This window comes from Vespula pensylvanica, chromosome 1, assembly GCF_014466175.1.
Source record: "Vespula pensylvanica isolate Volc-1 chromosome 1, ASM1446617v1, whole genome shotgun sequence".
NCBI classification, from domain to species: domain Eukaryota; kingdom Metazoa; phylum Arthropoda; class Insecta; order Hymenoptera; family Vespidae; genus Vespula; species Vespula pensylvanica.
The window spans coordinates 18,345,807-18,358,788 of NC_057685.1; the positions used below are offsets into that span (position 1 = coordinate 18,345,807).

The 12,982-nt window shown below is 36.2% G+C and overlaps 1 protein-coding gene across 22 annotated transcripts in view; it reads left to right on the forward strand.

The window, feature by feature from the left end:
* LOC122631257 (mediator of RNA polymerase II transcription subunit 15-like) overlaps window positions 1-12,982 on the forward strand; it is a 379,865-nt gene that overhangs the window by 341,970 nt on the left and 24,913 nt on the right. For 17 of the 22 annotated variants that reach the window (XM_043816735.1, XM_043816755.1, XM_043816744.1 and 14 more), the window contains 3 exons: window positions 2,897-3,067; window positions 4,449-4,529; window positions 6,381-6,566. In XM_043816735.1, coding sequence (XP_043672670.1) covers window positions 2,897-3,067; window positions 4,449-4,529; window positions 6,381-6,566 — 438 coding nt within the window. The remainder of the gene's footprint in view (window positions 1-2,896; window positions 3,068-4,448; window positions 4,530-6,380; window positions 6,567-12,982) is intronic. The other 5 variants (XM_043816805.1, XM_043816853.1, XM_043816880.1 and 2 more) reach the window with 2 other exon arrangements.

Consider the following 12,982-nt stretch of genomic DNA (forward strand, 5'->3'; position numbering starts at 1 on the left):
CTGTCTGTCTTTTCTTTACACTACCATCAGAGTTTACGTTCGCAAGCTGTTATTATCAAAAGCCACTGGATTTTCGTAAGAAAGCACGAACGCGCTTCAGGGGGTTGCTGATGTTGGTACCACTGGTGTGGTTGACTTCCCATCCTCTATATAGACATCTTACCTGAACTAATATTGTTAAGGTCTAATTAGTACCACCACGACACCCACCGACCTTCTTCCTCCTCCTCCACCTCCTTCTCCTTCTTCTCTTCCTACTTCTACTCCTCCTTCTTCCATCATCACCACCACCACCACCACCGCCTTCTTCCTTTTCATGCTCCCTAGGTTACTCCTTGCTTCTCCCCTTTTCGTACCACTTCCGTATTCCGACCTTGCAGCAGTCTAGGCAGCAACGGTAACAGCACCCGCAACTCACCCTTAAACCCTGTTACACTTCGCTCCGACGCCCGAGTTATGAACGAGCGTGCGAACGAGCGAGCGAGCGAGCGAGCGAACGAACGAACGAACGAACGAGCAAACTTACGTATGAGAGAGAGAGAGATAGAGAAATAGAGAGAAAGAGAGAGAGAGAGAGGAGTAAGATCCTTTGCGCACTAGCTATATTATGAGCCACTTCTGCTGGAGTATGTTTCGTTTATGGATAAATTCGAAATGAGGGGACGGTACTTGTGTACGATAACAATGCCGTAACAACTTGCCTTCACGCTTACCCGCGCTCCTACTACAACGATGATATTACTCTAAACCGGTAAACGTAAACATTACGTTTGTTTTGTTCTTCCGCGAAAACGTTCGTCTGTTCGTACCTTCGTTTAGTTCGTTTCTACGTATTATCAAGCAAATAAGTAAGCACTCAAATCGTTTCGCCGTAACTCGCACTTTCTCTAGTTTGAAAGAAATTCTTTCTTCTTTCTCTCTCTCTCTCTCCTCTCTCTCTCTTTATCTTTCTCTCTTTATCTCTCTAAATGTCTGTTTCCTTTTTTATTTAGAAAGAGAGAGAGAGAGAGAGAGAGAGAGAGTGTGTGTTCATTTCGTACGTAAAAGTTGAAATTGAAATTAAAAAAAGAAAGAAAGAAAGAAAGAAAAGAAAAAAGAAAGAATAGAGAAAAAGAACGTAATTTAAAAATCTGTTTGAAACTGAGCAAAAAGGAAGAGCAAGAAGGTAACTATGCGAAAGTAAAACTCGTTCGTGAATATTGGTTTCGTTAACCATCCACTCGTATCTTAGAAGATCTATCCATTACGGATAAATTTCAAATAAGGAGAAAATGTATGCACGCTTACTACCTTACTTACATATGAGAATATTTCAAAGAGGAGAGACTCTCTCTTGTACACTCCTCCAACCCCCTTACCTATCTTCATCCTCGTGCTTCTACCACCGTTCTAACAACCCCCAAGGAAAGTCTTCTTAATTGAAGTAGTAGTCTTAATCGTACTTTCCCCAATGTGTTCCTATCGTCTTCGTACCTTTATAAATTATCCGATTAAGAGTTATTGCTCTTTTTATGATCTTGCTATCTTATTTCTCTTTTGTATCGTTACATGATGGTATTATAATTTGTTACATGATTGTTCTATAAACGTGCGTTTTTAATTTAAGAATAATAATGTACGAATGTATTACGTATATATCTGTCATTGCTTTATTACTTAATTCTTGCGGATTATTCGCGAGTCCCTTTTCGTTTTTTCTTTCTTTCTTCTTTTTATTCTTCTTTTTTTCCTTTTACAACGTTCGTTCGAATTTTTCACGATTATATCGTGTTAGATTTAATGGTAGATCGTGAAGGAAGTAAATGGCGTACCTATCTCTCTATCGTTTTTATCGTTTCATCGATTACACGTATTGGCTATTTTCTTTTCTTTTCTTTTTTTTTTTTTTCTTTTTCATTTTTATTCTTTTCTCTTCCCGTTCGAATATCTTTCTTATGTACCCATTTGTATCACGAAACAAAAATAGTTGGAAAGTTCTGATAAGATCGTTAGTTTCATCGTTCCTTAACTTTCCTTCGTTCTATAAAGAAGCCGTACAAAAGGGGTAGTCACGAAAGATGGCTCGTTAAGGAACTAGGAATTTGTAAAAGGCAAACGATGAAATAAGTGAAACGGGTGGGAAATAGGGTGGAGTTGGGAGAGTGCACAGAAGAAGAGGGGTGAGAACAGGACGTTAACAAGTTCATCGTATAAAAGGATTTTCGATAGAACCGTCCGTATGAAATTGGATCTGTATGGTTGAAAACGAGTAGTCAAGTCCTCGTAACGCGAGACGAACAGATTAAACTAAGAAGTTGACATTTCCTTTGACCCAAGCTTTTGCCGAGTGACATCGGATTTAATTAATTTTAAAAACAGATACATTTATCTTACGAAAATACCGATGGATGTGCGGGCACCCGTCCTCTTACTATTACTACTACTGCTACTTGTACTACTACTACACTACTACTATGCTACTACTACTTACTTACTTTAGTAGAAACAGCTGACTACGATAAATTTCAGACACAGACGTTACCACGCCGAGAGTATTTCTTCCGGCAGCGTTTTCGCAGAAACTATGTATTTCATGGACTATGGTATTTTTCGTATTGCAGTGGGAACAAGTAGAGCGTAGAATTACGCGAAAGAGATATTGCGAGTATAGGGGAGGGAGGAGGACGTACGCCTTGTTCAGCATTTACAAAATTGCGCGAATTTATGATATTACATACTTTAACTTGACTTGAGTCGTAATTGAATGAGAAGAGAGAAAAAAAAAAAGAAAAGAAAAAGAAGAAGGAAAACCGTCCCTATTAAGTCGACGAAGTTTTCTATTATCGTTAAAATATTACTTTTTGGATATAGATATTTTCATACAATCTTTATAGTTTTTTTTCTTCGTTTGTTTCAGGGCCGATGTAATCGGGAAAAGCCACCCTGCAAATACTTCCATCCTCCTCAACACCTTAAGGACCAGCTTTTGATAAACGGACGGAATCACTTAGCCCTGAAGAACGCGCTGATGCAACAAATGGGCCTAACGCCTGGTCAACCATTAGTGCCTGGCCAGGTACCAGCAGTGGTACGTCAACCAATTAATACAACAATCGTTGCACCACTTCTGCTCTTTTCACACATCCACATATATTATAATAATATCTCATCACGATCGAAAAGTTTTCATTTTTTGTCTGTGTTAGTCGAGAGGTTTATACCACTAGATACCTTTTTTTTTTTTTCTTGGTAGGCAACGCCGTGTAAGATCGTGTACGGTGCGCTGAGAAAAATGGAGACATTTTTTTTCTTTCTTTCTTTCTTTCTTTCTTTCTTTCTTTCTTTTTTTCTTTTTTTTCCCTTTTTTTCTTTTTTTTCTCTATTTGCCATGCAAAGAAACGGTCAAACGTTTATTAAGAATTTTATTATTCGTTTAAATAACGTTACTTGAAGTTCCATTTGACGAAACTTTTCTAAGATTTGATGTTCGAAAATGGCCTCACCGTACACGTTCACCTGCGTTCGTTTTTTTTTTTTTCTGCGGGCATTGCACCGAGAGATGAATTCCTAAGAGTAAAATTTAGCACGCCGCATGTTTTTGGTCAGTGTCGTCCCCACTTCCTAGGAGCCTGATATATCCACGTATTTCGATAGACAGTCGACATATTTATATCGTAATATAATCGTGAAACATTTAGATCGTATTTCAGTCCGGTTGTAACGATTCCTCTGTTCTCTTTTTTTTTTTTTTTCCTTTTTTTTCTTGCATTTTGTTTCTTTTTTGTTTTTTGTCTTTTTTTTTTTTTTTGTTTTTTTTTTCTTCGTATCTCGAAATATAACGTTAACGATTATATGATCTGTCTCTCTCGCATGCTCGCACGTAGGTGCGCGCATTGATTAGATGCCGCGGGAACGTCTCTCTCTTGACACTCGTTTTTTTTTTTTTTTTCTTTTCCTACTTGAATATTTTCAATCATTTAATTCGATTCGAACTTATCTTACGATCTTTTTTATATACGTGTTCCAATGTACTTTTATCTAAATGTATATTCTTTAATTCTATATTACACGTGTGTTACCTACATCAAAGTTCTAAAAGTATATATCGCGTTAGTCATATAAATATATATATATATATATATGTATATATATGTATGTATGTGTGTATGTATGTATGTATGTATATATATATATACACACACACACTTATCTATCTATCTCTCTCTCTCTCTTTCTCTCTCTATTATACATATATATACATACATACATATATATCTATATATACACATAAGTACATAAAAATCCCACCCGCTTTTTATATCATGACATACATTCATAGTCGATGCTATGTGACATCGAACCCTATACTACTCGTATGACTGCCTGTCTGTCCCCTATGTTTGCCGCTGTGGCTCACGTGGTTGTGGTTGATTGTTGGTGTGTTCTCCAATTACGTCATTGGTGAACAGGAGGCCCCGGCACCTCCGGCACCACACCATCACCTTCAACAGCAAATCCAGCAGCAACTTCTCGCTACCCACGCCTTTATGGTAACTCCTGGTTTTGGTTGGCTTCCACTAATTTTTTTAGTTAATTAAACGTCGCGACGAGAACGACGACGACGAGAGCGTTAAAGAGAATGCAAGACCTTTGAAAATTAAAGGTCTTTACATTTTGGACTTTCCCGTATAAGGGATGAGAAACTATTACCTACTCGAAAACGTGCTCTCTCTCTCTCTCTCTCTCTCTCTTTTTTTATCTATCTCTCTCTTTCTCTCGTCCTCGTACGTATCTCGCGACCATCTTGCCTGTTACTAGTAAGCGTTTTGTACGAAAGCTTAAACTTTGTTTTAAAAGAGCGCGCCGCACCGTAAGTTCGAGAAAAATTTTATTTGCATGCCTCACAAGACCAAGATATTGTTGGTTTGTTTATCGAGAGAGAAAGAAAATTCGTACAAAGTTTTACAAGTTTTTCTTTTAGAGATATTAATAAAAGCATGCACATATCGCGCGGTTTTATCTATCTATCTATCTATCTATCTATCTCTATCTATCTATCTATCTCTATCTATCTATCTATCTCTATCTCTCTATCTCTCTATCTCTCTATCTATCTATCTATCTATCTAACTATCTATTTATCTCTCTCTCTCTCTCTCTCTCTCTCTCTCTCTCTCTCTCACTCTCTCTCTTTCGACTCTACGAGATTTTAACGCGTTACTTCAAATTTTAATCTTCTTTCTTTTCTTTTTTTTTTCTCTTTCTATTTTTTTCTTTTTTTTTTTTCTTTCAGTTCTTTCTTTATTCTTCTCTCTTTTTATTTTTTCTTTCTCTCTTTTTTTTTTTTTTTGTTTTTTACTTTTCCTTCTTCCCTCGTTTCAATTTAACTTTTTCTTTCTTTAGAAAGCAAGCACTCAGTAATTTCGTATTTATTTCCGTGTTTTTTAATACGATCTCGAAGAGTCGAAGTGAGAATGCTCGAGACGCCTGTCACGTTCGACGATACAGATAAACATTCTTTTTCTTTTTCTCTTTTGACGATCTTCACAATTGATATCTCAAAACGATGATGATAATTATACTATGTATCATTCTTTATTTTCTTTCTTTTCCATTACTTTTTCTCTCTCTCTCTCTCTCTCTTTTTCTTTTTCCTTCACCGAACGTGACAAGCAGTGCCGTGCAAAAAGTTCTCCGCGTAAAGGAGAATCCGAAGGAGCGCGCAAAGTGCGTTAGAGGTCTCTCGAACGACCGAGAATAAAAATGGGGAAAAAAAAAAAAAAAAGATAAAGAAAGTAAGAAATTTAAGAAATAAAAAAAATAAAAAAAAAAAAAAAGAAAGGAGAGGAAAGAGTAAAGAAAGCAAAAACGAAAAAAAAAAGAAAAGAAAGAAAAGAAAACGGTCGTCTGCGCTGATAGTCGCGATTTACGCTTGAAATGACCTGCCTTCGCTTCTGGAAACTTAGTTTTCGCTGCAAAAGCAAACGCTTCGTTCTGGGGTTTGTTCGCGACTTAAAGAAACGAGAATGGGGAGGGTAGGGGTTTGGGAAAAAGAAAGGAAAAAATGAAAATAGAAATTAGACAAAAAAACAAAAAAAAAAAGAAAAAAAAAAAGGAAAAGAAAATAGAAGAAGAGCTCTCCGCTGCGAAAGTCCTTTTCTCTCCTCGTTCCATCGTTAAAACGTACCGAACGGTGTGTCTCGAGGAAGGAGCAGAGGAAAGGGGATGCTCGCGCGGTTTGAAAGAGTAAAGAAAAAAAAAAAAAAAAAAAAAACAAAGTATGAAAAAAAAAAAAGGAATGGAGCGACAGCGACCGGGAGAGATGCAAAGACGGAGCGAAGGTGGGAGATTTGCGTTCTAATCCGCTTTACCTGGATACCTTCCGGGGTGTGTTTTCGCAGGCAACGAATCCGTACCTGACCGGTATGCCGCAGGTGGGCAACGCGTACAACCCGTACTTCGCGCCCAGCCCGATAATGCCGGCGATAATGGGCCCGGCGGACCCGACGGGAGTCGGCAGCCCACTCGGCGTCGTCCCGCAGACGGTAGCGATGCCGCAGAAGATGCCACGTACAGACCGCTTCGAGGTATGTCAACCACCAAACTACATTCAACAACAACAACAACAACAGCAACAACAACAACAACAACAACAACAGCATGGGGCCCAACACGGCGCAGCCGGGGCCTCAAGGTGCCCGATGGCCGCGCCCAATACCGTGTACCAAGTGCCGGCCGGTCCCCCCAATCAGGTGTCGCCCGTATCCACGATGCAATCTGTCAATCACCCACCTTCCCCGACCGCGACCATCACCACCGCGACCACCTCCATCTGCACGCCTCTACATAATCCTCACGCCCATCACCACGCGATCCACAACATCGTCTACGTTCATGCCTATTATTAGTCGAATATTTCGTCTTCTACCAACGACTACCGCTCTCCTATTTTCCCTTATTTCACAATTATACCTTATATCTATCCACCTTTGATCTAATCAACCCTTATCTTCTTTCCTTCACCTATCCTTATTCCGAAACCTCACATCTCACCATCTTCACTCTCTCTTTCTCTTTCTATCTCTATCTCTATCTCTCTGTCTCTCTCTCTCTCTCTCTCTTTCTCATTCTGTCTCTCTCTCTTTCTCTCTTACTTTCAGTCTATCTATCTATCTGTCTCTCTTTGTATCTTTCTTATCCAACGGTATATCACACTCCACCTAAACATCCAAAAACCCTATCGATCGCGAAACCGTCGTCTCATTCATCGATCGAAGCTACCCTATCGATCTTCGATCGAATTCGGTTCGCCGATACGATCTAGATCAAAACGCCTCGATCGATCGATATCCGACGATCATTTCGCGGTGATCGAACGCTAGCTCTATGTCGTTTTTATCATTTCCTTTTACGATAAGTAAAAGGATGGGAAAGGAAATGAAAAAGGAAAAATGAAAAAAGAACAAAAAAAGAAATGAGAAACAAAAAAAAAAGATTAAGAAAATGGAAAAAAAAGAAAGAAAGAGAGAAAACAAATTAGCCTAGGCTGGAAATCGAAAGATCCCTGGCTCTTTCTTGTCCGGTTTTTTTTTTTTTTACGCACGATCGTGGAAACGAAAACGTCGGATGCCTAGCTAAGATTGCAAAGTTCTATAAATAATATAAATATAGTATATAATATTATATATATATATACATACTTACATATATATATATATATGTATGAATGTATATGTAAAATTACGAGATGATATTTACATACATACGTACACGTAGCTCCGTACTCGTGTGTTAGTTTCGAAGTAAAGAAGTAGGAGAAAACTTGAAAAGGGCGCGCGCGTTTCTCTCGGTATAATAAAAGAGGAAAAAAGCGTAGGAAAGAACGGAAGTCGTGCTCAGCGAAAAGAAGATAAGAGGGAGAGAAATCGAAGAGGACGATTTGTCTAGAAGATACATACATATATATATACATATATATATATATATGTGTGTGTGTATGTGTCTATCCGATTTTATTGAGAAAAATGCTCTTGTAGATCGAATATCCGCTGACTTGGTCACTCTGAGCCGAGTACAAAAAAAGAAAAAAAAGGAAAAGAAAGAAATAAAAAGGAAGGAAGAAAGAAAGAAATAGAAATCGAGACACGAACTATATATATATAAATATATATATATATATATAAATATAGCGTATGTATCGTACCTATGTGTATGTACTATACGGAGTACAATTAAAATAGTAGACGGTATAGGAAAGCAACGTTTGACAGCTCTCTCGCGTAGATTCGAAAGGGAACGATTAATAGATACGATTGAATTTTCGAAGGGAATAGGGTGATGAGAGAAAAAGAAGAAGAAGAAGAAAAAGAAGAAGAAGAAGAAGAAAAAGAAAATGAAAATGAAAAAAAGAAATGAAAAGAAATGGGAAAGAGAAAAGGAAAGATAAGAAGGGAAGAGTTATTCGCACGAAAATAATTTATTATAGAATTCTTAGATGAATCGCGTGAACAACACAAAGAGGTCTAAAGATATCGTAGAAATTGTAAATTGATAAGGAGTATATAAGTCGGATAATTAAATAATGGCAACGACAAAACAGTGATGATATAATTAATTATTATATTGATTGCAATTATAATATATTATTATTATTATTATTATCATTATTATTATTATTATTATTATTATTATTATTATTATTATTATTATTATATCTCATTACGTACGATTACGGATAATAATTATCATTACTATTATTATTATCATCGTCGAGTCTTAAGAATAAAAGCAGAGTAAGTAAATGGTAAAGTAGAAGTAGAGGAATTGAGAAACGTGCAATGAATATATTAAAAAAAAAAAATTAATAAATAAATAAATAAATAAATAAATAACTAAATAAATAACTAAACGAAAAAGAAAGGAAAGAAAAGAAAAGAGAAAAGAAAATATAGTGGAAATACGGAAAAAACGTTTGAATAAAAATCTTCCAAGGGTAACCGATCTCTTCTCGCGTTTAGAGGACGTATTCTCTTTCTTTCTCTTTCTCCCTTACTATCTCTCTGTCTCTCTCTCTCTCTCTCTCTCTCTCTCTCTCTCTTTCACTTACTCTTTCTCTCTTTCTCTTTATATCTATCTTTTCGATATTTGTTTACTTCGGTGGATCGGTTCGTACCGGCGTAATACTTAAGTTGTAAGGTTGTGATTCACTATCGTTTCATAAATGAAGCTGTCATCGGTGACTCTTGGAACTCGAACGTAGAAAGAGAATTCTTCTGCTCCTGCTAATAATGCCAGTTCCTTAAATTCGTATAATTGCATATAAACTTTCTAAACGTTAATGAGAATATTATACTAATATACGAAACTAAATGTAGAGAATATCGTATTACGTAAATATAATAATAATATTATTATTATTGTACCTCTTAATAATGATGACGAAGAAAAATGGGAAAAGGGAAAACAAACAAAAAAAAAAAATGAAAAAAAAATGATAAAAAAAAATATGCTTCGCGGATAAAGAAACGAGAAGGTTTCTTAAGTGTATTACGGACGAAAAGGGACTTCGGTGCGATGGCGTAAACGACATAAATGATATTTTTGAAGTAGCGCCGGTATGTATAAGAATATATATGTATATATACACATACGCGCGCGCGTATGTCCTCTCTGTGTATATACATATATATACATATATATATATATATATATATCCTCGAGAAAAATGGCCTTCGTTTCGACGAACAACGTGTTATGAAATTCGAAATATATAATGGTACGGGGATTTTGAGAAAGATACTTTATCGGACCATATCCGCGACCATTTTCCGTAAGACAGAAAAGCAAAAAAAAAAAGGGAAAACTTAACGGGAAAATAACGAAAACAAAAAAAAAAAGAAGAAGAGAGAAAAAAAAAAACAGAAAAAAATAGAGAAAAGAAAAGAAAAGAGAAGAAAAGAAAAGAGAGAGAAAAACGTAAAGAGAAGAAGAGGAAAAAAAAAGAACTTTTGTATCCGCATACATTGCAACTTTTATAATGTTCGAGTTTTACAGATTTCCCCGGAGCCTCTATCGCTTCTTCTTTTGCCTCGCGGCTTTTGCGGAATTAACAAGTTTCGTACGGCAGTTTCGCGAAGAACGAATAAAATGAAGGTAGAGAAGGAGGTGGTGGAGGTGGTAGAGGTGGAAGAGGAAGAGGAGGGGTGGGGGGAGGTGGGAGGGAGAGGGAGAGTATAGGTATCTATATCGGTCGAAAAACTCTTCGAGATCGTTCAGAAATGGAAATTACACATTTCGCGAGAAAAGAGAAGAGTAGGAATAGTACTAGTAGGAGTAGTAGGAGTAGTAGTAGTAGTGGTAGTGGTAGTAGTAGTAGTGGTAGTAGTAGTAATAGTAGTGATAGGAGGAGTATCAGGAGGAGGAGGAGGAGGAGGAGGAGGAGGAGGAGGAGGAGAAAAGTCCTCGGAGAAAAATATGAATTCGACACGTTTTTCATCGTAACCGAAGGCATAATTCGTGCGCGTCATTGATGCGCGAAAATAAGATTAAACGAAAAAGATATGGGAAACGGAGGAAGAAAAAAGAAAGGAAAAGAAAAGGAAAAGGAAAGGAAAGCAAAGAAAAGATAAAAGAAAAGAAAAGAGGAAAAAAGAAACGAAAAATGAAAAGGTATAGGCAGAAGGGGAAGAACGACGGGAGGAAAGAAGGGGGAGGAGAAGGAGGTAAAGTTGCGTTTTAATATGCGCGGATTAATAAAGAAAGTGACGATCGAATAACATACAATTTTGAATTTTTATTTATCGCACGATATCGGTTTTCACTCGTTTATGTGTGTTCGTATCATCGTCCACGTATATACATGTCATATTTTATCTCGGATACTTATATTATCACGAACTTTTATGTATATGTACGTGAATCTCTTTGATAACTTCTTATATACGAATCGTTGCACATTTTTACAACGCAGAAAATTTTTAAACGATCTTATGTACGTATGCGGAATCTCACACGCAGACACATGACGCTCGTGCGCCTGTCCATCCGTGCATACGCACATAGTGATATGTGTACATAGTAGGTAGGTTAACAAATTAATTAATTGTATTTTGTATCGCGGAGCCCAATGGCAAAAGGAAGAAAAGAGACAAAAAAGAAAGAAGAAAAAGTACACGCAGACACACACACACACACACACACACAACACATATACATATATACATATACACATATACAACAGAGAGACGTACAGATACATACACGTGTAAACAAATATACAAGCACAAGTACAGATACATTCGCTCATACACGTGAACACGACGCACATAAGTCCACACACACATACACCCATAACATACACGCACAGACAGCAGCAGACAGACAGACAGACAGACAGACAGACAGACAGACAGACAGAGAGAGAGACACGGACACACGGACACACGGTCGAAGAAAACAAAACCAATTGCCGACGAGATTTAAAGTCATTCGAATTCATTCGAGAGAGATCTAATTATTATCGCTAGTTGAGTTAAAATTTCTCTATACATGTACAGTGTATATTTTTCGGTGTCCCTCTTTAACACACCCGTACCCGCAGTGTAAAAAAAAAAAAAAAGAAAAAGAAAAAAAATAAGCAAAAAAGAAAAAAGAAAAGAAAGAGAAGAAAACGAAACAAAGCGAAACGAAACGAACAAGATAAAAATGATACGAAATGATAAAAGATACGAATAGAAAAGGAAAGGGAAAAAAGGAAATAATTTTTCTTCGTACGACAACCGAACCTCTCGAGAATAAATAAACGACTTTTTAGCCGACAATAATACCAACGTAACCCTTTTATTTATTCGCTTCAAACTTTTATCAGCCGGCCACGCGTACGAGCGCTGATTATCATTATATCGACTTAACTGCAGGGTCACAATGAAAAATTTCCAGCCTGGGTAATATTATTATTATTATTATTATTATTATTATTACTATTACTATTACTATTACTATTACTATTACTATTATTTTTATGATTATTATTATCATTCATATTCTTACGATTATGATTACGATTACGATAATTAATACGTAACGACAAAAAGCGAGTCCTATGTTGTTATTTACGTTTCGTCGAGACTCGCTCCCGTGTGCAACGTAAATTAACAATCTTTTTTGTTCTTTTCTTTTCTTTTTTTTTTCTCTTTTTTTTTTTTTTTTTGTTTTTTTATATATATATATACTCCTCGTTACACTTCGATCACACGAATTCCTCATTTTCCACATCGCGTATCGTTTATCCACATATCCTCCATCGCTTTCATCTCTTCTGTCAGTCTAGTGAATATATTAGTACATTTCTATTATTATTCGTCTGGAGTCAAAATACACGACAGATTTCACGCGTTTACCCTTAAGTCGAGGAAAAGAGTATGAAAGTGAATAGTAAATATACGCATTGTAATGTCGTTAATTAAATATTGCAAATAGAAGGAAGTCGGAAAAAAAAAAATATACGATCGATTTATTAACTAATTACAATTGGTCTAACGGTAATACCTATTATAATATTTGGTAACATTAAATAATGATGATGAATAGTAATCATAACGATACCTATTTGTGATGTACTGCGATGACTTGCACTAAGTTCGGGTCACGTGAGATTTATTGATGATGAATTCAAATAAAAGAAATATAAATGAAACTGAAAACAACGCACAGACTGTTTATTGAATCTCGTCAATTCGTTTATAATTACCAAGAACTTTGTGTGCTTTGTATGTCTTACCTTTAGTCTTCTTGTATTTTTCTTTTTTTTTTTTTTTTTTTTTTTTGATATATATATATATATATATTTCTTTTTACATACGTATATATATATATATAAAAAAAAATTTTCTTGTAATGTGCCTTTGCTCTTTTGGTTGAACGAACTTGTGCGAAGTATGCTCGGAACTGTATCAACTTTTTCTTTTTTTTTTCTTTTTTTTTTTTTTTTTTTTTTTTTTTTCCT